At 45.2% G+C, this 21,697-nt stretch overlaps 1 protein-coding gene across 6 annotated transcripts in view; it reads left to right on the forward strand.

Moving 5' to 3' along the window:
* ULK2 (unc-51 like autophagy activating kinase 2) overlaps nt 1-21,697 on the forward strand; it is a 71,539-nt gene that overhangs the window by 20,019 nt on the left and 29,823 nt on the right. For 5 of the 6 annotated variants that reach the window (XM_031467534.2, XM_031467535.2, XM_031467536.2 and 2 more), the window contains exons 9-14: nt 1,136-1,194; nt 2,559-2,641; nt 5,820-5,867; nt 6,197-6,285; nt 11,160-11,328; nt 18,467-18,527. In XM_031467534.2, coding sequence (XP_031323394.2) covers nt 1,136-1,194; nt 2,559-2,641; nt 5,820-5,867; nt 6,197-6,285; nt 11,160-11,328; nt 18,467-18,527 — 509 coding nt within the window. The remainder of the gene's footprint in view (nt 1-1,135; nt 1,195-2,558; nt 2,642-5,819; nt 5,868-6,196; nt 6,286-11,159; nt 11,329-18,466; nt 18,528-21,697) is intronic. The other variant, XM_064495328.1, reaches the window with a different exon arrangement.

Below are 21,697 nucleotides of genomic sequence, written 5' to 3' on the forward strand. Positions count from 1 at the left end.
GCACGCAGGCCCGTTAGGGTTTCCAGGCTGGCGGCAGCCGGCGAGGCTCAGGGTAACAAGCCGGTGGGGAACAGGTGTGAATGGTGGCGTCGGCGCTTCCTGCTCAGCCAGGTCTTGGGGACTTGGAGTCCAAGTGAGGGCTGGGGCTGGCCTGGGAGCGTCCCTGGGGACTGCCTCCAGCTCTGCGCCTGTCACTGCTGGATGAGAGAGCTAATTGTTCGGGCGTTACGGGAACTATTTTCAGTAGTCTTCCTCTCCCAGACATCCTGTCAAGAAGAGGCCTTCTAGAATAGAATCATGGTGATTCCTCTTGGGTTCATACTGCCCAGCTAGAGAGAGGTTTTTTAGTCTTTTATTTTTTATTGAAGTATAGTAGATTTACAAGGTTTCAGGTGTACAGCAAAGGGATTTGGTTGTACCCATACATGCACACACATACTCTTTTTCAGACTCTTTTCCATTGTAGGTTATGACAAGATACTGAATATAGTTCCCTATGCTGTACAGTAGGTCCTTGTTTATCTAATTTGTATATGGTAGCTTGTATCTAAACCCAAATCCCTGATTTATTTCTTCCCCTGACCCCTTTCCTCACAAAGAAGTTTTTTGAATCTGAAAACTAAAATAGCAAAATTACTTCCCCAAAATGGTATTAAAAAAAAATTGGTGACACTCCCAGATGAAACAGTTTCCCGATCTGGTTTGGATGTAGAGGCAGCTTCGCTAATTCCACAGCTCTGACTGCGTGCTGCTTGTGACTAGGACGGGGGACTGAGAAGTAGCAGTGATCCTAGTTTTCTTCTTTGAATCCCCCGAAGGTAAAATACACCATGATTTTACATAATAAAAATAGACCTGTTGGGTAGGCTGTGTGACCTCCAGAAGAGTGGCTCTTTCCTAATTTTCAGGCCTGTCTGGGAGTCTGACCTCAGGAAAGATGCATTTGGCCCAGATGTGCAGAATTCGCACACAGGTGGTATAGGTTCCGGTGGGCATCTGTGGCTCCCACAGCAGGCCCTGGCTCCCGAGTTCAGAGTCTGTGTTCTGTAGCAGGAACATGAACGTCGAGCAAATGATTTGGAATTTTTGCCCCTGGTTGTTTAGGAAATTAAACCTTTTTTTTTTTTTTAAACAGGCCAATAGTCCTCAAGACCTAAGGATGTTTTATGAAAAAAACAGGAACTTAATGCCTAGGTATGTCTTTTCATTACACTGGATTTTACTATTTGTCAATACGGTGTTATTTATTTGAATTCTGTGCATTTTATCTATTTCTTTTGTTGAATCTTTTTTCAGTTGACAGGAAATTCATTATAACTGGAAGTTAGAAAATTACTAGTGCATCATAGAGGCCGGTGTGCCGTACCATTTTCTTTCTTTTTAAAGATGTTAAGTATATTTAAAAGAAAAAACTACAGAAGTTAAGTGTGTTCTTTGAGGGGCGGGAGATGCAGAGTAGATGGGATGAAGCAGGAGATAGATCCCCAGGCTCACTAGGGATGGCAAGAGCTTGCTGTGTATTTTTCAATATCTGTTTTGTGTGAGTTCTTCTAATACTTTTGAGTGATTGTACATTTATACACACACGAGTTCAGGGCAGACTGCTCTGCGAATTGTTGTGCAGCTCTTTCTCTCTGCAGTGTAGCATGGACGCTGTTCGGAGGCAGTGTGCAGAGAACTCCTGCAGCCTTTTACGAGGCTGCAGAGAGTCCCAAAGTTAGGTGCATCGTGTTTTGTTTAATCAGTAAACAGATCCCTGTGTTCGTTGTTTTGGGTACTACAGACAGGCTTTAGTGGAGAGACTGTGTGTGTGTATACACACGTTCGTGCGTTTCTGCCGGATGGACTCCTAGCCGTGGTATTGCTGGGCTGAAGGATACACCCCCCCCCAAGATGGACTGTCCCTGTTCGCACAGCAGAGCAAGAGAGTGCTCCTTCCCCCATTCTCACCATCGCGGGCTGTTAGCAGTCTTGATGCCTCACAGAAAGGGCCCATTAGCCATTAATTTAACTGGCATTTTTCTCCTTGCCGGTGAGGTTGGTCTCTTATTTGTTAAATGTCCTTTTATAGTTTTTATTCTGTGAACTGTGTATTCCTGTTACTCATTTTTTATTGCCTTGCCCTTTTTTTTTTAAATTGGATTTCCGGAAGCTGTGTTATTTCTCACTTGTATTTATTTAAGCTCTGCCTTTCCAGGCAGAATTGGAGGTGGCTCTTTTTCTAACAGAATTCTGTAGCAACTATTAGTGCAAGGTTGAAATTGTGTTAAAACTCAAGATTGTGCTTGTGAAGTTCTTTATTCCTACAGCTGTTCCCAGAACAGCAGTAAGAAGCACAAAATGAGAGTCTTCCCAAAGTGGTGCAGCGTTAAAGGCAGTTGCTTAGTGGGGTTTTTTTTTCCCCTTTAAAAAATGAGGCTTTACCATGGTTGTCTTAGTATAAAATGTGGTATTTGTGAAACTGCATATACATTTTCATTTACCATAATGAAGGCAAAAGTCGTGCAGTTAATACATATCAACTCACCACTTAGGTTCTTTTTTTCTCTTTCCCCCAGCATTCCCAGAGAAACATCACCTTATTTGACTAATCTCCTTTTGGGTTTGCTGCAGAGAAACCAGAAAGATAGAATGGATTTTGGTAAGTAATGTTTCCAAATTTTGTATGCTAATTTCATTTTTGTGTATTCTGAAAAGATTTTTTGAAAGAGATACTATAGAGGTTTCAGAAGAAAATGAATATCAGTTTCACTTTTTTCTTTCTATTTCTTTTTCTTTTTTCTTTCACATATCTTGTAAACTTTTATTCAGTATCTGCTGTGTTCCAGATGCAGGGGATAGAGAAGTAAACAAAATCTCAGTCCTCATGATGCGTGTATTCTAGTGGGGGGGGGACAAATTAGAAACTGCAATACATACTGTATTAGGAGGTGATTTATCACCTGTGGGGAAAATGGAGGAGGAGGAGAAATGGGCGTGGAGGGGATTGAGATTTTAAATAAGGTGGTCAGTGAGGCCCTTTCTGACAAATGGCATTTGGACAGAGACCTGGTTGGCAGGTGGAGGTTGTGAGCCCGTGGCTATCTGTGGGAAGAGCGTTCAGGACATGTGAAAGGCCAGTACAAGTGCCCAGAGCCAGGAGATGCCACAGAAGCTGGAGAAGCAGCTGGGAGGCCAGTTAAGACTCGGGCCTTTGCCCAAAGTGTGGGGGGAACCGTTGGAGGGCTTTGAGCAGAGGACTGATATGACCTGATTAGTGTTTTAAAAAGGATCAGTCTGGTTGCTTATTGAGAGCAGACTGTGGTGAGGGGCACTGGGGTGGGGGTCAGGAGCTGGGAGATGAGCTGGGGCCCCGTGGCCCAGGTGAGAGACTGGGCACAGCAGTGGAGGTGGTGCCGGGAAGTGATTGCACTCCACATCTTTTCGGAGGTGGAGACAACAGCATTTAAGGGTGGATTGGATGTGGGTGTGAGAGAAACAGAAGTCAAAGGTGACGCCAAGACTTTTGGCCTGAGCGCCAGCGGAAGTGGGACTGTCCGTCAGAGATGGAGAGACCTCCTGCCCTAAAGCAGGCCAGCAGGCAGGATTGAGAGTTTAGATTGGACACGCTGCATTTAAGATACCCATTTGACATCTCAGTGTAGATGTCAGAAGGGCACTTGGATTTCAGAAGAGAGGTCTAGGCTGGGGACATATTTGGGGAAGGATCTGGGAGGAAGAAATGGAGGAGAAGCCCCCCAGAATTCTGATAGAAAGAATGATAACTGTAAGATCCGGTTTGGGGAGGGGCAGATCACCACAACTAGGAGGGTGGGCTGTGGGCGGTTCTTGGAGGCCGTGTCTTAGCATTTACGGTTCCCAGGGCGAGAGCTTGTATTGCTGATTCCGAGCCTTTCTCCTTTTATAACATAAGCACTTAAAGCTAAAAATTTGCCTCTAAGTGCTCCAACTTAGCACAGTCTGTCTTCAAGTAATATTTTGCTACTTCATGTGTAATGAAAGAACTTGGAATGCTTAATATTGTAGGGATTGCCCAGTTTTTGAAGGTTTTGAAAGAACATTCCTCCCTGAAACTGGATCTCAGCTCCTCTCTTGGGTCACAGTTTGTTAAGTTATTCTTATCAATCTTACATAAAAACAGCAAGACTTGAAAATAACAGGCCAGAAAAACTGTAAACCATGCTTAATGAAAATGTTTATCAAATTAACCCTCATCTTCAAATTTTTAGGGGAAAAAAGTGATTTTTCCTGTAGTGATAGTTGTAATAATAATAATAGAGATTTGCACAAATTTTTTCCAGAATTTTGGCTTGTTAATGTGTATTATAGAATTTCACATGGGTTTCTGGATGAGACATTCTGGGGCTTGAATTCTAGGCCCTCAACTTACTAATTAGCTCTTTGACACTGGGGAGGATACATGACCTCATGTGGGTTAACTTTCTTATACACAAAGGGGATACGGTGCAGGACGTTGGTGAGGACTAGAGCAGGGACTTGACGTCCCAGTAAATGTTCTCAGTGGAGACAGCTCTAGTAGTTTCTGCACAGGGGAAAGATGAGTCTGAATATACCTCTTAAAGCTTTGTAAAGATTGGAATTAAACTTTAGTTCATGTAGTTGGTAAGTATTTTTATCTTTCAGAGGGAGAAATTAAACTGAGAGCTGCTCTGTACCATGAGAAATGTGGGCCAGTAGTGAGACAACACACGTACAGGTTCACAGTTTCAAGATTATCGGTTGTGTTAAATATTTATATACTTTCCATACCATGACGATGGATTCGGAAGCTCGTTTCTGAGTGTTTGTATTTAGTCAATCTAGTTTATTTTTGTCTTTTCTGTTTCATCCCTTCTATGTGCTTTGTAAAAGTCAGCATAAAAACATCTTGTATATATATAAATTAACTTTTGTTCTAAAAAAGATCTAAGGTAGAAAACTCAGGTCTCTCTTCAGAATCCTCCACACTTCCGTTTCTTAGCAAGTCTCGTGATTGATGCTTACTCTGACTTTGGGTATTTGTTTTGGTGAAACTCGTGGGGTCCTTCCAAGTGTAATTTAGACGAAACCTGAGTTAGGCTCATTCCTGAGCCTGTGTCCCCTGGTCAGCCTGCACGCTGGTGCTGTACCGATCCGTCCACTCCGTGCTACTGAGCAGCGTGCAAGTCAGAGACGCATCGATAAATGAGATGGGCTTCATGGGTTTGTAAAGAAATAATGAAATAAGTTGCAGATACAAGAAAATAAAGATTAAAGGAATGAACCGCCATGTATTCACCTACTTCTTTATCATTATCTAAGTAGCATGTATATTGTGTAGGTTTTATCCTTGGTGGATAGAAATTAAATAATAGTTTCCTTAAAAATGAGAAACTAGCTATAGGAATACTTTTTCTGGGATAGAGGGCTGGAATTTGATGCACAAATCAGCTGCTGGAGATACCCTGTTAGGACAGGTGACAGCCACTGTTCACAGATGTGCTTGTGGAGGGCCTGGTCCCAGTTCCCCATACGGTTGTCTGCCCGGGGAGGGCACACGCCAGGACGCCTCCACCTGACGTCGCCTCGGGGGTGCTGTGTTGGTAATGGACCTTTTGAAAATTCACCTCCATTTAAATTTTTCATTGAGAATTACTTATAACTTGATGATTTTTACAGAGGAGTTATAAAAATAATATGCTTTTACATTTGAAGGAAATGGAGTCTATATAAAGAAGTTAATATTAACTGTGTATGATCTCACGTTGTCTACATGGACAGGGTTAACCTGTCTGCTAATCACATCACTTTAAAGACTGCATTCTCATTTTCCATTACAGAGGCGTTTTTTAGCCATCCTTTTCTTGAGCAAGTTCCGGTAAAAAAATGTGAGTATCACTTTTTATATTTCTACTTGAAGAATAAATACAAGCTTAAGGAAAAAATAGTATTTGGTATTCCTTTTTTATGTACTTCTCAAAATGTCATTGAGCTTTTCTTAAATACTTGTAGTTGTGTTTATTTAATACCAGTTTGTTTTTCCTTCTAAATCTAAGTTGAAATAGTTTCAGTCATTGGTGTACTTTTAGTTTCAGCCATGGTGGCTGTAGGCAGTAGGTGAGGGTCAGCACAAAGCTATGGGGGTTCGACAGGGTCTCTGGTGGGCAGGTCACGTGACTGCGCTAACCGCGGCCCTCCGCCGCTGTGTCTTCCACAGCCTGCCCGGTCCCTGTGCCTGCGTGCGCCGGCTCTGTGTCTAGAAGCACCTGCGGCAGCTCTCCGCCTTGCCGTTTTGCCTCTCCACCAGTAAGTTCTGGTTTTATTAAAAATCACATTAGAGTCTGTGTTGTTGCACCTGCTCACAGAGCCTGAGGGCATTCGCAGCCGGCCGGCCGCGGTGTGGACGCTCCTCTGGTGTGTGGCGTTGGCCGGCGCAGCTGAGGCTGCCGGCAGGAGCGCTTCTGCTGGGCCGCTGGGTCCTGGACGTGGGCCTCTGCTCTCACGGGCTGTGTGAGCCGTCCCCTCTCAGCAGGGAGCACGGCGCGCTCACCTTTCCACGCCCCATGCGGCTGGGGAGAGTGACCCTGTGACAGGGTTGGGTAGTCCATGTTTCCTGGGTCTGACTGTCACGAACATCAGTCTGGGTATGCATCGCACACAGAATTCCCAGCGGTAGAGGGGTGCCCTGGGCTGGACTTCACTGCCGTAGACCCCCTGCGTCACGGTCGCTGGCCTCAGCCTCTTCCCTCCCCAGGGGTTCCTGCGCTGTGTCCTCTGTGACCATCTTCCCTCCAGTCTCAGTGCTTCTTCCTGGTCGCTTCCGACACGACTTCTTCCTGCTCCTCTCTCCCAGGTTTTACCTCACCCTGTTCTGTGCTTTTCTAGACTTTCCCACCTCTCTCCCCGCCTGAGAGGGTTGTCATAGGCCAGAGTCCAAGGGCTCTTGTGTCAGCCGCTGCGGGCATTTTCCACATCGGCCTGGCAGGGCTGCGCTTCTTGAAGTTTACTGGCAAAAGGGTTGGGGAGCTGTAAAGGGAGGCGACTGTGTGACTAGCAGGTCGAGGCTTCAGAGGATGAGGTGTGGGAGCCTCACTTGCCAAATTAACTAGGACAAGTGACTTAACCTCTCTGAGCCTGTTTCTCATATATGAAGTGAGCATAATTTACCTGCTTCATAGGGGTTTTAAGGATAGATGAGCAAAAGCCCTGCGGTGCCTGGCACATAGTAAACGCTCAGTAAGCTGTAGGCGCTGTTGTTATTACAGTCCAGGGAAACCCAGGAGCCCACAGTTAAAGCAGATGCCAGAGCAGCCTGTTGTAAACAGATGAGTCCTGAAACCTGCAAAAAACCCTTCCTGCACAGCCCTGCAGACTACAACCAAACAGAAAAAGCAGATGGACTAATCAGACTTACGTTACGTTCCCATGAATGGGTAAAACAAAGAGGGAATGTTGCAGATTTCCTGTTCCAGTCTGGAATATAGAAAAACACTGGGCTTACAGTGCCTGGGGAGAGGTGTAGGGAAGTGTACTGATATGGGAAGACTCTAGGCTTTATCTGAAGCCAGGCAGGAGTGGCCTCGGTGCTGGCCCTGCCATGTGCCCACTGTGACTTAGGGCAGGACAGTTCCAGAGTGGATCCTTGGCTTCCTCATCGTCATATAGGTCTGATTAGCCTTTGTTTGGAGCGGGGTAGGTAGTAGCGTGTGGAAGGTGCACCACAGTGAGCACTGGGGAAACTAGCCAGGGTGACCTGCCACACCTGCGCCTGCCACCAGCTGGCACGTGGTATGGGCAGCAGGGACTGCTGGAGAAAGGACAGCGGGGAATGGGGGGGGGTCCTGACTGTGGGAACCACGTGGATGGCAGGGGGACCAAGGGATGAGGAAGACACCCTGAGGATCGCTTTGATGGGGGAGCACATTGGGGTTTTTACTGGAGGGCACACATTGAAAAGGAGAGGGAGATGGGGTGAGGCTTGCTGCTGGGAGGAGGGAGGAGACATGTTTAAATGCTCAGAACTTTGGTGGAAAAGCCTCTTTTGAAGGCTTTTATGAAAAGCTAATGCTTGAAGTGGAAATAAAAAGGGAAGTGGAAATAAAAAGGGAAGTGAAAACAAAAGGCGAGCAGGATGTTTCTGTATCACTTCCAGTTGGTGAGGCTGGAGAATGGGATGTTTGAGAGCCGTGCCTTTCCCATAATCTGCAGAGTGAGATGCTTTCCTACATGCGTTCCGGCCCTTCCTGGGGCTGGAGTAGCCCCTGCTGCTGAGGGCCGGTCCCTGCAGGCACACGCATCCAACTGCTTGCTATCCCAGGGAAGTCTTTGACAAGCAGAAGCAAAACCACTGTAACCAGAAGTTCACATCACTCTTTTAGTCACGATACTGGCCATAGGCCACGTGCTGTTTAGGTAATGGCTCTGGATGCTATTGGTTTAATCACATTTGTTAAATGCCTGCTTTATGTGAAGTTCTGGCTGATACCAGTGAAAGAGAGGGTGGGGTCCCTTGCACTGAGGTTTTAATCTAACCGTGTGGGGAAGAGGCAGATCGACCAGCACTGTTAGGAGCATATGTAGTCATGGCTTTATTGCCTGTAGGGGTGTGGATGAGGACTTGAAATCAGACTGAGAACTTGGAAGCATGCTCAGAAGAGGGCACTGAGCTGAGTTTTGAGGAAAGAGCAAGGTGAATTGGTCAAAGAATGGTGTTGTAAGCACAGGAGTCCCCGTGGACCCATGACCCACTGAAGGAATCTGGAGCCCTCCTTGGTCACTTCAGTTTGTGAGAACCAAGTGAAATGTGGATTCAGTTCCTTCGTCTCCCGGGCCACGTTTCAGGTGCTCAGCAGCCGTGTGTAGCTAGCGGCGGCCACACGGGGCAGCCAGGTATGAACTTTACCGTCACTGCAGGACGTCCATCTCTGGCAGTCCAGTCTGGCAGGTGTGTGGCGTGCTGGGATGGGGTGAGGGGACGACAGAGCCAGAGGGGCCGGAGAGGCTGCGTCTCAGTGGAATTTGGGCCCTGAGCAGAGGAGGTGACACGTTCGTGCTGAGCCATTTGAATGATTTTAAGTGGAGGCATACTCCGATCCACTGTATGTTACTGAGTCTTCTGTAAGCAGGGGAAGGGCTAGGTTGGAGACGAGTAGACCAAAGAGATCAGCTGTGGCCACTGCAGAGCTTTTGGTTTGTTTTTGGTCTTGTTTTTGTTTTTTTGAGAATGAGGGCCTGAACTAAGTCAGCAGTACGGCAGAGAAAGACGGGGGGCCAGGCAAGAGAAAGGTAGCAGTTTGTGGAGCTTGGACATTTCTTGAACTTGGGACCTAAGGAAGAGGGAGATTTGATGGGGCTTGCCTGAGTGGGTGGCCTTCGATGAAGCTGTGAGGAGTGGAGGCCCAGGGTGCGCCCTGAGGAATCCATACTCCAGTCCTCTCCTCTGAGGGGTACATGAGACTGAGAAGTAGGAGGGACGACAGGAGAGCCGGTCCCGGAGCGGAGGGGCCGCAGGTCAGGGGAAGAACAGCCACCGCGTAGGGGGAGCGGAGAGAGGTGTCCACGGGACAGGGCAGTGGGAGTGATCGGTCAGCTCAATAACGGCAGTTTTAGTGGAGGCTTGAAGGCAGGAAGTGGATTGTGCTGGGCTAAGGGTTCTCAGCAGTGCGGAATCTGGGTCAGAGGGGATCGAAATTTCAGGAGACGTCGTTAAGTGAAGAAGTGAGAAGATGGCACTTGAGAGGGCTGCAGGGAATTGAGATGGGGCAGAGTTAACCATGCTGATGTGCAGAGCGGAGAAGCCTGAGTAAAGGGAGAGGGTGAAAGTGTCAGGTGCAGAGGGAGTCGATCTGAGTCCTTAGGAGCTGGGGAGAGTGGAAATAGAGCACAGGCGGAGAGACGGGCTTAGAATGCGAGGAGCATCTCCCCCACCAGAGTGGTCGTGGATGGAGACGATTTTATAAAGAGCAAAGGAAGAAACCAAAAGAGCTCCTGCCTGGAAGGAAATTGTGGATTAGATACTTGGAATCCCACCAGCTCCACTGCCCTTGAGTTGTGTGATCTCGGGCAAATTTCCTAATCTTCCAAGTTTTGTTTATTTGTATGTGAAATGGATTTCAGGATAGGGCTGAAGTCAGATAATACATGGAAAGTTCTTAGCAGTGCCCGGCCCATGCTCTGTAATGTTAGTCCCTCCACCTTCTCTTCCCTTTGTAACCCTGTTGCATAAATTCTTTTCAAAAAGAGATAAGGCGATTTCATGTTATGTGTATGTCACACACACCCACAGGAGTAATAAGGAGATTTGAGATTGATTTCACTGTGCAGTGACATTCAGACTTGGGTTTAAAGAGCATTATGCAGTATTTTTCCTTTTCTTAAATAGAAACAAAGGTTAAACAGGGCAGTGGGAGCCTAACACAGTAAGTTATGAAGTTGATTGTTTTAGGACACCGTTGTACATTCAACTAGAGTTGTCACTGGTGTCCTTGAACTAGGCGAGTATCAAGGGGGTCACAGCTGCTTATGCCCCAGTGTTTGATCAGGTATATTCATATGCTCTTCTTCCCTTCCTGTCCCATCTCCCCCAAACCAACTCCCCACCAACAAAACAGAAAACACAAGGAACACTGCCCACACCTGCAAGGTTTTCTGTGTCTTTCTTTCTGTGAATGTAAGTAAATCTCTAGGCTTACGTGCAGCTATCCTTACTGATCTGTTTACATTTCTATATTACATGGTCTCTTGCTTTCCCTCTTAAAATGTTTTCTTCCTTGGAGATTTAAAACTGTGTGTGTGCAGGATGTTACTAATTTAAAGTCCCTAGACATTTTGTTTTCGTCATTAAGCGAGCAGTTATTGAGTATCTGCTTTGCTCGGCCACGAGCTGAAACAGGGGACGTTGAGATGATGAAAACCCCCCGCAGACATTTCAGGAGAGGCAGACATGTACATGCAATAAGTGGTGTGATATGTTTTTAAGTATCATTTTAGAAGTCATTATGCAAAGACACTGTAAGCTATGCTTTTCTAAGGGAAAGATTTTTCCAAAGAGATATTTTTAAATTTTAAATGAAATTGAACTCTATGCCCACTTTCATGAGGAAAATATTCCTTAGTCTAAAGGCTATTCTGACTTGCATTTTATTATTAGGCCACTTTTAATTTTATGTTGTTAATTTTAGTCCCTTCCAGATATGCAGCATATTCAGGAAGAAAACTTATCCTCCCCACCATTGGGTCCTCCCAACTACCTACAAGTGTCCAAAGATTCTGCCAGTACTAGTAGCAAGAACTCTTCTTGTGACACGGATGACTTTGTTTTGGTTCCACACATCTCGTCAGACCACTCATGTGAGAATCTTTTCTGCTTATACACGTTATATTTCTTAATTTACTAGACTAGCATTTTTTAACTTTTATATCACGCTCTCTTGTGTAGGACACTTTTTCAAATGGACATTTTATTTAGTTGATGGAATTCCCAGAATTATATACCTACCTTCCTGCAATCTGCTCAGTCACTTTCCATAAAACAGTAACTTTGGGTTCTGAAGGTAGATGAGAATGCTATAGGAAATGATCTCAGATTCTCTTTGTATCCAAACAGAAAGGAGAAGAGAAGCCAGCAGAATGAGAGGAGTTAAATTCAAGGAAATGAATTAAAGGAAGACCTCTTTTGGAAAAAACTGGGGGTCGAAGGGTCTTGAAAATGGGACCTGGCACTGGCCTAAGGCACTGGCCTAAGTTCAGGAGTGTGCTTCATAAATACACAGGAAGAATGTTTATAAAGGATGCAGAATCCATGCTGACTAAATACAGTTGGGGTTTTGTGGAATCGTGAGGGGTACTGGAAAACCTCAAAAAAAGAGATGGAGTAGATCGGAAAAGCTGGAAATTTGATTACTTTAATAACCGAATAACACCAGGTTGACAGTGCGCAGGTCCAAATGGTGGGGAAGGTTGTGTTGGGGCCTCTGTCGTTTGTCAGACTCCTGTGTGGTGGCTGCCGTGTCAGCCGCCGTGCAGTTGTTGTGCGGGCCCGATCCCCAGACCCCACAGACTTCAGGACTCGCTGGCGGGGCAGGGGAAGCACGCACCGCATCGCAGCAGGGCGGGTTATCCTCAGGAGCGGCCTTTAGAAGTCGTCCTGTATGGTGGTGGTAGTTACTTTGCTAAAAAAAGTAATTAAAACTTTAAAAATTGTGAAATGTTAAAAATAATAATACAGCAGATACTCAAATCATCCACCATGCTAATTTTATTTATGTTAACATTTTGCCATGTTTTCTGTCTTTTAAAAGATAAAATTCTACAGGTACAGCCAGAGTCCCTCACCTCATTCTGCTCTTGCCAGAGATACAATAATTCCGATATGCTCGTATCCATAAATAACATACAGCATTTTTGTGATTTTACAGTTTTAAGTAAATGTTCTATAGAATGTTTGTTTCTGTAGTTTGCTTTTGTGTTCATATTTTTGCCATGTATCTAGATACATACCTAGATGTGTATCTCGTTCATTTTAGTATATGAATTTTATAGTACAGCTAAACCGTAATTTTATCCATTTCCTAACTTGATTGTGGCTTGAATTACTTTTATCTTTTTCAGGTTTTTTTTGTATTTAACTTTACCTGGAATTCATTTTTGTAGATGGAATTAGTTACCCCAGCATTATTTATTGAATATTCTGTCCTTTCGTCATAGATGAGCAACTCCAGATTTGTCACTGTGGGCTTGTATAAAGGATTTGTTTTACTGTGTGACGTGGGGGTGGGAGGCAGTGGTGAAGGGCATCCTGGAAGTCTTTGGAATCACCAGCTATTCCTGGTCCTGTTTCCCTTACCTACTCCACCCCCCCATCCCCACCCCATACAGTTTAATTTCAAGTTGACAGATCCTCCAGAAAACCATTTGGAGATTTTGATCAGAATTGTATTGACCCTGTAAGATCTATTCAGGGAGAACTAGAATCTTTTCAGTATTGTCTACTCAAAAATGTGTGTTTCTCCCTTTATTTAGGCTTCCTCAGTGTGTTTGGATGCATATTTGTACTTTTCTGCATAAAGGACTTTCACATCTTTTGTTTTATTCTAGTTACCTTTGTTTTTTTTGTTTTGTTTTGTTTTTGGCTTTTTGTGGTTGTGTAAATGTTGTCTTAAATTTTTTTTTCCCCAAAACTACTCCTGTTGAAGTCGTTTTGTGCTGCCAAATCCTGGGGGTCCCTTCTCAGTCCATTTTGATGTGTCCACAGCATCTGTTAGGGTTGACCACACCTTTCCATTTAATTATTAAAAACATGTTATTGTGAAATGTGTCATACACATGAGAGAGTTTTTGGCTTGTATTGTTTGTTTTATGAGAAGGAGGGAATTAGGTTTCTTCGTTGAGTTCCGCTTGGAGGCGGTACCGGGGATTGAACCCCTGACCTCTTGGGTGCTGAGCATGTGCTCTACCGCTTGAGCTATACCCTTCCCTGAGATAGTGTTTGAAGTGTTACTTTTTTTAGGGCAGTTTTAGGTTATACAACAAAACTAAGAGGAAGGCACAGGGATTTCCCATGTACCCCGACCCCTTATGTGCAGAGCCTCCCCACTGTCAGCCTCACTCACCAGGTGGTACGTTTGTTACCAAGGATGAACCTGCATTGATTGACATGTCATCATCACCCGAAGTGCTTGGTTTAGCCTTCACTCCTGGTGTACATTCTGTCCATTTGGACAAATGTCTAGTGACATGTAACCGTCATTGTACTGTTAAACAGAGCTTTTTCACTGCCTTAAAAATCTTCTGTGTTCTACCTACTCTTTCTCCCACTCTCTTCTGGAAACCACTTAAACAATATGTAGCCTTTTCAAATTGGCTTCTTTTACTTTGTGATATGCACTTGAGATTGCTCCATGTCTTTTCATGGTTTGGTAGCTCATTTCTTTTTTTTCTTTAAATGTAAGTACTGGAGATTGAACCCAGAACCTCATGCATGCTAACTACATGCTCTACTGCTGAGCTGTACCCTTCTTCCCAGTGCATTTCTTTTTAGGGCTGAGTCATATTCTATTGTCTGGATGGACCACGGTTTGTCCATCCATCTTCTGAAGAACATCTTGATTACTTCCAGGTTTTGGTAGTTTTGAGTAAATCTGCTATACACATCCATGTGCACATTTTTGTGTGGATATGAGTGTTCAGCTCCTTTGGGTAAATACCAAGGAGTGTGATTTCTGGATGGTATGATAAGATTATGTTTAGTTTTGTGAGAAACCACCAAACTGCTTTCCATAGTGGCTGCACCATGTTGCATTCTCACCAGCAGAGTTCCTGTTGCTCTGCACCCTCAGCACGGCTTAGTGCTGTCCGTGGTACAGGTTTCCGCCGTTCTAATGAGTGCGTGGTGGTGCCTCGCGCCGGACTTTTCGTGTCTCTGATTCACTATCCACGTATCTTCTTTGGTGAAGTGTTTCTTAAGATCTTTGGCCCATTTTTAAATTGGGTTTAACTGGTCTTTAATTGTTTATCCTAATTTGTTGAGTTCTTTGCATATTTTGGATGACAGTCCTTTATCAGCTCTGTCTTTTGCAAATATTTTTGCCTAGTCTGTGGTTTCTCTTCCAGTTCTCTTGATACTGTCTTTCAGAGAGCAGTTGTTTTAATTTTAATTTAGTCTAGCTTATTAACCAATTTCTTTCTTTCATGGATTGTGTCTTTGGTGTTGGCATGACAATACCCAGGTTCATTTAGGTTTTCTCCTGTTACCGCCTAGGAGTTTTATAATTTTTTGTTTTACATTTATGTCTGTGAGTTGTTTTGAGTTAATTTTTTTTGAAGGGTGTAAGGCCTTTGTCTAGATTAATTTTGCTTTGTTTTGTTTTTGCATGTGAATGTTGAAAAGACCGTATTTGCTCCATTGTATTGTCTTTCTCTCTGTCAAAGATCAGTTGACTATTTATGGGGGTCTGTTTCTGGGCTCCCTGTTCTGGTCCATTGATCTTTGTTCTGTTGCCGATTCCGCACTGTCTTGATTACCACAGCTTTACAGTCAGTCCTGATGTCAGGCAGTGTCCATCCTCCAGCTTTGTTCTTCCCGGTGATTCTGGGCTGTGACCGTCACCAGTGTTTCAGTTCCTTCCTCCTGCCTTAGGTGGAACAGGATGGCTAGAGGCGGCTGCAGTTGGGTATATCCCACCCCCCAGGTCAGTTAGGCTCTGAGTTTCACCCCAGCAGATTGAGCTCTGGGTAACCCCTTTTCCCTGAGGTTGGGCCTTGTGAAGCAGAAGGGAGTGCTCCTTGCCCCTCCCATGCCCGGAGTAGGAAGGGTTTTCTCCAGCATTTGCTGTGGGAGCTGTAGGAGCCGGGATGAGCTCCTGGAGGCCAGTCTGACAGCTTTGTGAGCCTTCCTATGACTGCGTCTCCCTGGTGCCTTTAACTCCCAAAGGTGTGCGCACTGAGCGTCTAGCAAGTTGTCAGTCCTGTCTCCAGTGCTTCTGCCTGGCCCCCGGCGGCTCCTCTCTGGTAAGCTGCTGTCTGCCTGTCTCTTTGGTCTTGGGGGCAGAGGTCAGCCCACTGCCCTCCGCCCTCCTGGGATCCCAGAAGAGCCGTGGATTTTCTGGTCTGTCCCGCTGTTCACTTGCTGCTGGGATGGCATGGCGACTTCAGCGCTCCTTACACGCAAAACCAGGGCTGAGTCCCCAGAAGGGGTATTTGCAACATGGTACAAAACATGCTAGTAGAAAACACTTGAGTACACTCCTGATTTTCTTATCTTTTTTGTCTGATTTTCCATCTTTTTGCTCTACTTTAAGGGAAACTTCCTTAATGTTTTCTTCTAACTCTTGTTGACAAAAAAGTTATCAGTAGTCAACCTAAGAAAGAAATGGAAATTTTTATTTGTGCCAACTTGAGGATTTTTAACCGATGAGATTGTCTTTCAGAAGCTCTGAGGACCTTTCCTCCTATTAGAGGTGAAAGCACAGTTGTATAAGTTTTTGAGATGTGGGGTTATACATCAGACGACATCCTGACCACTGCACAGTCTGGGTCTGTACGTACAGAGTGAACAGGGGTCACTGTGACCCTTCACAAGATTAGGAGGAGGGTTATCTCCTAAGGAGGTCTGGTTAATGCAGATGCACCACACACTAGAAAGGGGAGGAGGCCCAAATGGGCAGAGGAAATTTTTATTTAAAATTTACTCATCTTGCCATAAAATATGAATTTTACTTCATCACTCTTTTATTGAGTTTCTCACTTATGCGCTCATATTTTTACTTTTCAGAAGCACTTTTTATCCCCCTCTGAGTATTGTTTTTATTTCAAGGTGCAGTGTTTTATCTCTAAGGGTATTAAATATATACATTTTTTTTCTATTTTTTCCTTGAAAAATATTTGTTTAGTTCTTTTTTATACCCCCCAGTTTGTTTTGGAGTCTGGTTTTCATTTTGGATTCTTTCCTTGGATGTTTGGTGGTTGTTAGATGCTCATAATTAAGAATGGACAATTAAAACATTTGAAAGCTTTGTACAGGTGGGTCTAATGGCAGTCTAAACTGGGTGACATGGCTGAGTGATTGTCTTGGATTGGAATGCTTCCTTTCTGGAGGGCTGCTCAGATCCCCAGTGAAGACTCAGCCAGTCTTCTGCGTGAAGAGTATACACCTGATTCCCTGTGAGGGCCGAGCAGGGGAAGAAGGCTGGAGGTCTCAGTGGTCTGTGTGAAGAAGCCGTCACTTACAGCCCCTCCCCCAGCCACCTCTCCCTGTTCACCACTGCCTTCACCTCGGCCAAGATTCCGCAATCCAGAGACCCCGTCCCAAGTGTAAACATCCGTCTTTTCCTGCAGTGGGGGATTGGCATTGCCTGTCTGCACGGAAATGGTGAGAAAGGATAAGAAATCCTGCTTACAAGTTTGACCTAATCCTTTCGGTCTTGGGCTCAGTGCCACGTTGAAAGTTACCTGGCACTGCTAATTACTTAGCTTTTTGGGGACCTCTGGTATACATTGGTTTTCTTCTGAGCTTTCCTTCTGCTGGCTAAGGATCCCGTGTTCCTGGGCCTGCCCTGTCAGACAGCACCTGCATCGACTTTCTAGCTTGCAGGTGTTCATGGCTGTTGACTTCTCTGTTCTTTTGCCTTTTTTCTCTCCTTCCCTCTTGGCCTGTAGTTTCCGATAACAGTGTGGTAAGGAGGTGACGCTAGGGTCCCTAACGACCATGCAAGATCTCTGTCTTCTGGATGCTCTCGTTAGGGATGTCCCATTACATTGCCCAGTTTAAAGTCACTTGAAAGTGTTCCCCTCCGGTGCTCATGCTTCCAAGTTCGTATGTGATGAGGTTTCTTCACTTAATTTTATTTCTGATTCCTAGGGATTGTTCTGTTCCTTTGATTTAATCTTGTTTCATAATGATGTATGGTTCCAAACTCAGAGGTACACTTAGTGAGCCGGCACTCTCAACCCTGCCACTCTGCCGTCTCCTCCATTCCCCGTAGGCAGCTGTTTTCTTTAAAATTACTCCTTCCTTGCTCCTGCCTTCATCCCCTTACCCTGATTTATTTTCCTTTTTACATCTCATCACTCCCTGGTGTTATTACCTTCCTTCCCTACTGGAGTGTGAGCTTCATGAGAGCAAGGACCTTGTACGCCAAAGTAAACACATTTCTCACTTCTCTTGTAGGGCCCATTCAAAGGGACATTTGTGATTGTTTTTTCCTTTTTGAGTGTTTTGAGGTTAGCATGGTTTATTTTATTTTTTAAAATTTGTATTACTTGATTAACACTACTTTTTCACATCAACACACACTGAGTATACCTTTGCAGCCATTTAAGGACCACACAGGGCATTGTGACCTAGTGTATAGCAGTGACTGGGTGAGGGCCCCTGCGTTCTGAGCTGTGCTGTTCCCATAAACGGATGATGTCTGAGCAGAGGAATATGCCCTGTGGCCTGGGGCATCTGTGTCTGAGAGGCCCCGCTTCCATGGCATCTTGTTCAGCAACCCACGCAGGACCCAGGAGAGGGTCTCGCAGGAGAATGGGGTGCCCCGGGGTTAGAGTGAATGAGACTTGGTTTACAGGCAGCTATGCTAGAACGTGACATAACGTCTTCCTAGAGATCACCACACCCTGCAGAATTGTTCAGTAAAAACCAGAGTTCATGGGCAGATTGGGATCGGGGGCACAACCCTCAAAACCTTTGTCAGTGATATATTAAAAGGAACATGATAAAAATGGTAGCACCGATTCCGCACACGTTAAACGGTGAAGAAATACATACACACCTCATAAATGTGATGACAGTTGACCTTGGAAAGGCCTGGTGCTTGTAGTCTGTGAGTTCAGCTGGGTGCAGTGTTCTGTGTTCACCTGCTGTAACACAAGATAATCAAATGATAAATTTGTACTGTGCTCAAATGTTTTCCCTAATAATCACGTTGGAACAATGTACATTTTAAAGCAGGTGGTATAGCAGAACTGACTGTTTTTCTTTTTCCTTTAGATGATACGCCAGTGGGAGCTGCTGGCAGACATGCGTCCAGTGAGTTCTTGGTGTGTGGAGGGTATGTTTGCATATATTTAACTAAAAGATTTTACATACTTTGCTTTTTGTTTAAGTAAAGTTATAGAACTTTATGTTCTTGATTCTAAAATTTAGTTTGTTTCACAATTTACTATTTCTAAAAAAAATTCAACTGTGGTAGAAAACACATAAAATCTGCCATTGCAACCATTTTTCAGTTTGAGTTCAGTACTAGTGTTAAGTGTATTTGCAGTGCTGTGCGCCAGATCTCCAGGACTGTTGCTCCTGCAAAACTGAAGCTCTGTGCTCTTGTGTAACAGCACCCCCTCCCCCCTCCCCAGCCACAGGCACGGGAGCCGCCACACTGTTTTTTGTCTCTAAGTTTGACTATTTCGAGTACCTCATTTAAGTAGAATCATGCAATGTTTTTCTTTTTGTGACTGGCTTAGTTCACTCAGCATAATGTCCACAAGTTTCATCCCTGTCAGAGTTCCTTCCTAAGACTGAGTACTACCCATTATATGTATATGCTACATTGTTTATCCATCATCTGTTGGTTTGCGTCTGACTCTTGGCTGTTATAAATAATGCTGCTGTGAAAAATGAATGTGCAAAGATCTGTTCAAGAGCCTGCTTTCAGTTCTTTTGGACAAATACCCAAAAGTGGACCTGCTGGATCATATGGTAATTCTGTTTTAACTTTTTGAGGAGTTCCATAGCAGTTGCACCATTTTACATTCCTACCAGTAGTGCACAAGGGATCCAGTTTCTCCACATCTTTACCAACACATGTTAGTTTCTGGTTTTTTGATAACTGCAGTCTAATGGGTATGAGGTGATAGTTCATTGCAGTTTTGATTTGCATTTCTCTAGTGTAGTTTTGAGCATTTTTTCGTATACCTGTTGGCCATTCGTAGATTGTCTTTGGAGAAATTATCTGTTCAAGTCCTTGCTCAATTTTTAATCAGGTTATTTTTTTGTTGCTGGTTGTAAAAGTTCTTTATATATTTTGGATGTTAACCATTTATCAGATATATGATTTACAAATATTTTCTCTGCGCCCAGACCAAAAGTACACACAGGCATAGGGGATAGGATATCAGAACATCTTTTTAACTAAAAACGTTTTTTGGTTTTACTTTGGTTTTTGTTGTTATTTCTTCTTTCTTTTCTTCTCTTTTTTTTCAGTAGTTTTAGGATATCAGCCTTTGAAGGTGGAGTTACTGGCCGTAGATGGAGGCCAGTTGTGTGTGCGGCCCATGATCCCTAGGGTGTGTCATCTCTGAGTGCATTCCTTTTGTCAGGGCCTCTCCATGGGCACTCACCCCTTCTGGCTGGACCCACCTTGTGCTGTCTGTCTGCAGCTGCGGTCCTAGGCCGGGCCAGCCCTTACTTCTCTGCCCCCTCGCTCCCCGCGGCCCGGCTCCACGTTCAGGTGCAGGGCCTGGGCGCCGTGGGAGCTCCGTACAGACCCTTTCCTCATCTCCCTCTGTCCTCGCCTCACAGTCTAGCTGTAGTCATGCCATCCTGATCAGTGTGACGTCCTAGGATTTTCTCACCGAGTCCTCCTAAAACAGAGGGAGCAGTTAGGATCTCCTGCTGTAAAGATTGTGAGTTTGAGGAAGCCGCCGTGCAGCCAGTCATCAGCCCTTCCGTGTCTTCCTCTCAGCATTTGTGACTACAGACAAGGGATGTGTGGCGGTGGCACTGTGTGTGCCAGCTGCCTAGGCTTCTTCGTACTCTGTGCAGGAGAGAACGCCCTGAACTGAGGAAGGGGTGCCCAGGGCAGACACAGACCCTCCCCCTCCTCCCCTGGAAGTTGAGGAGTCGGGGAATAGTTAAATATCCTTGTTAGCATAAAGCTAGATGGAAGAGTGGCTGCAGCGGTCTTAGCTAGCTAGGGCTCTGGGGCTGTGTCCATGGAAGGCTTTCTGGCCTGAGCAAGCCTGCTGGAAGGTCGGGCCACAGCCCGGCGGAGACATGTTAACAGGACATCGGCCATGGCTGGCCGTTGCCTGCTGTGCCGGCGGGGGAGGCCCCGGGTCCTTAGAGAAGCCGGCTGGCTGCTTGGGATCCCCTGAGAAGTGCTCTGAGTTAGGAGGTTGCTAGGTTTACTCCGTAGGGTATCTTTATCCAGCGTCTTAACTTCCTTTTACTGATTTAACAAGTTCAGGAAAAATACTAGAACTTGACAATATGTGGCTAAAAAAGTGCTTGCTCTGCCACCTGTTCATGGCTCAGCAGGTCTCAGTGGCAGGGAGACAGCATTGTCCTGCAGGCTGTGCGGCGTGTGGCTGTGCTGGTGGTTCTGTCACGGGGCGCCTGGGCTGCCTGGAGGGAAGCCTTGAACAGCTGTTGGGTCTTGAGTCGTGGAAGTTTTTTGTTTTGCTTTTTTTGGTTTCAGGTTGTAGACAAAGTTCACAATCAGGGGTGCAGAATCTAAAACCTTAGATCGCTGTGTTTATTGGAGTTATCTCAGTGAGCGCTAGGCTTGTGGAAGCTCCAGGGGGCGTGTCAGGGAGGAGCTCCGCTTGGCTGGGGACAGCGGGGTGCACCAAGTGTGGGTGGGGCACCAAAGCTTTAGCTTTCGCATGTGGAGAGAAGTCAAGAGTACTGGTCGTTACCTTCATTTCTGGGGCTCAAGGAAAATGTCTCCAAGCCTTCTGCCTTTTCACTCTGGTCTCAAGGCAGCCGCTGAGTCTGCAGTAGGCACCCCAACTCCCGGTAGGAGGAAGGATGAGTAGACTCACATCTCATGACCAAGGAAGACCTCCGACGGCTCGGGGCCGCGGGGAGTCCAGCTGTGTCATCGCTCAGCTGGGCGGATCGTGCCGCCCATAACCTTTGAGTGCTGCTAGTGAGGAACAGTGGTTGAATGGATATTGGGAAAGCAACTAAGATCTTTGCTACAGATGGTATTTTATTTTTATTTCAATATGAAATCCTCTAGTGGCTGGAAAAGTTCTGAAGTGATACTTTAGAAGATAATAATGCTGTTTAGATAACTATGTAATAACCTCTTTATCTGTAATGTTGTACTGAGGAAGAGTGGGAGATTCTGTGGCTTTGTTAGAATTAGGGAAGGGCAGAAGAATGAAGTAAGTCATCTTTCTTAAGGCCCAGTATTGTCCCTGATGTTCGAAGATATGTTGTAAATTGGATTGAAAATCGTCTAAGGACATACAGTTCCTGAATTTGTGAAGAGCAGGG

Source organism: Camelus dromedarius, chromosome 16 (assembly GCF_036321535.1).
Source record: "Camelus dromedarius isolate mCamDro1 chromosome 16, mCamDro1.pat, whole genome shotgun sequence".
Taxonomy (NCBI): Eukaryota; Metazoa; Chordata; class Mammalia; order Artiodactyla; family Camelidae; genus Camelus; species Camelus dromedarius.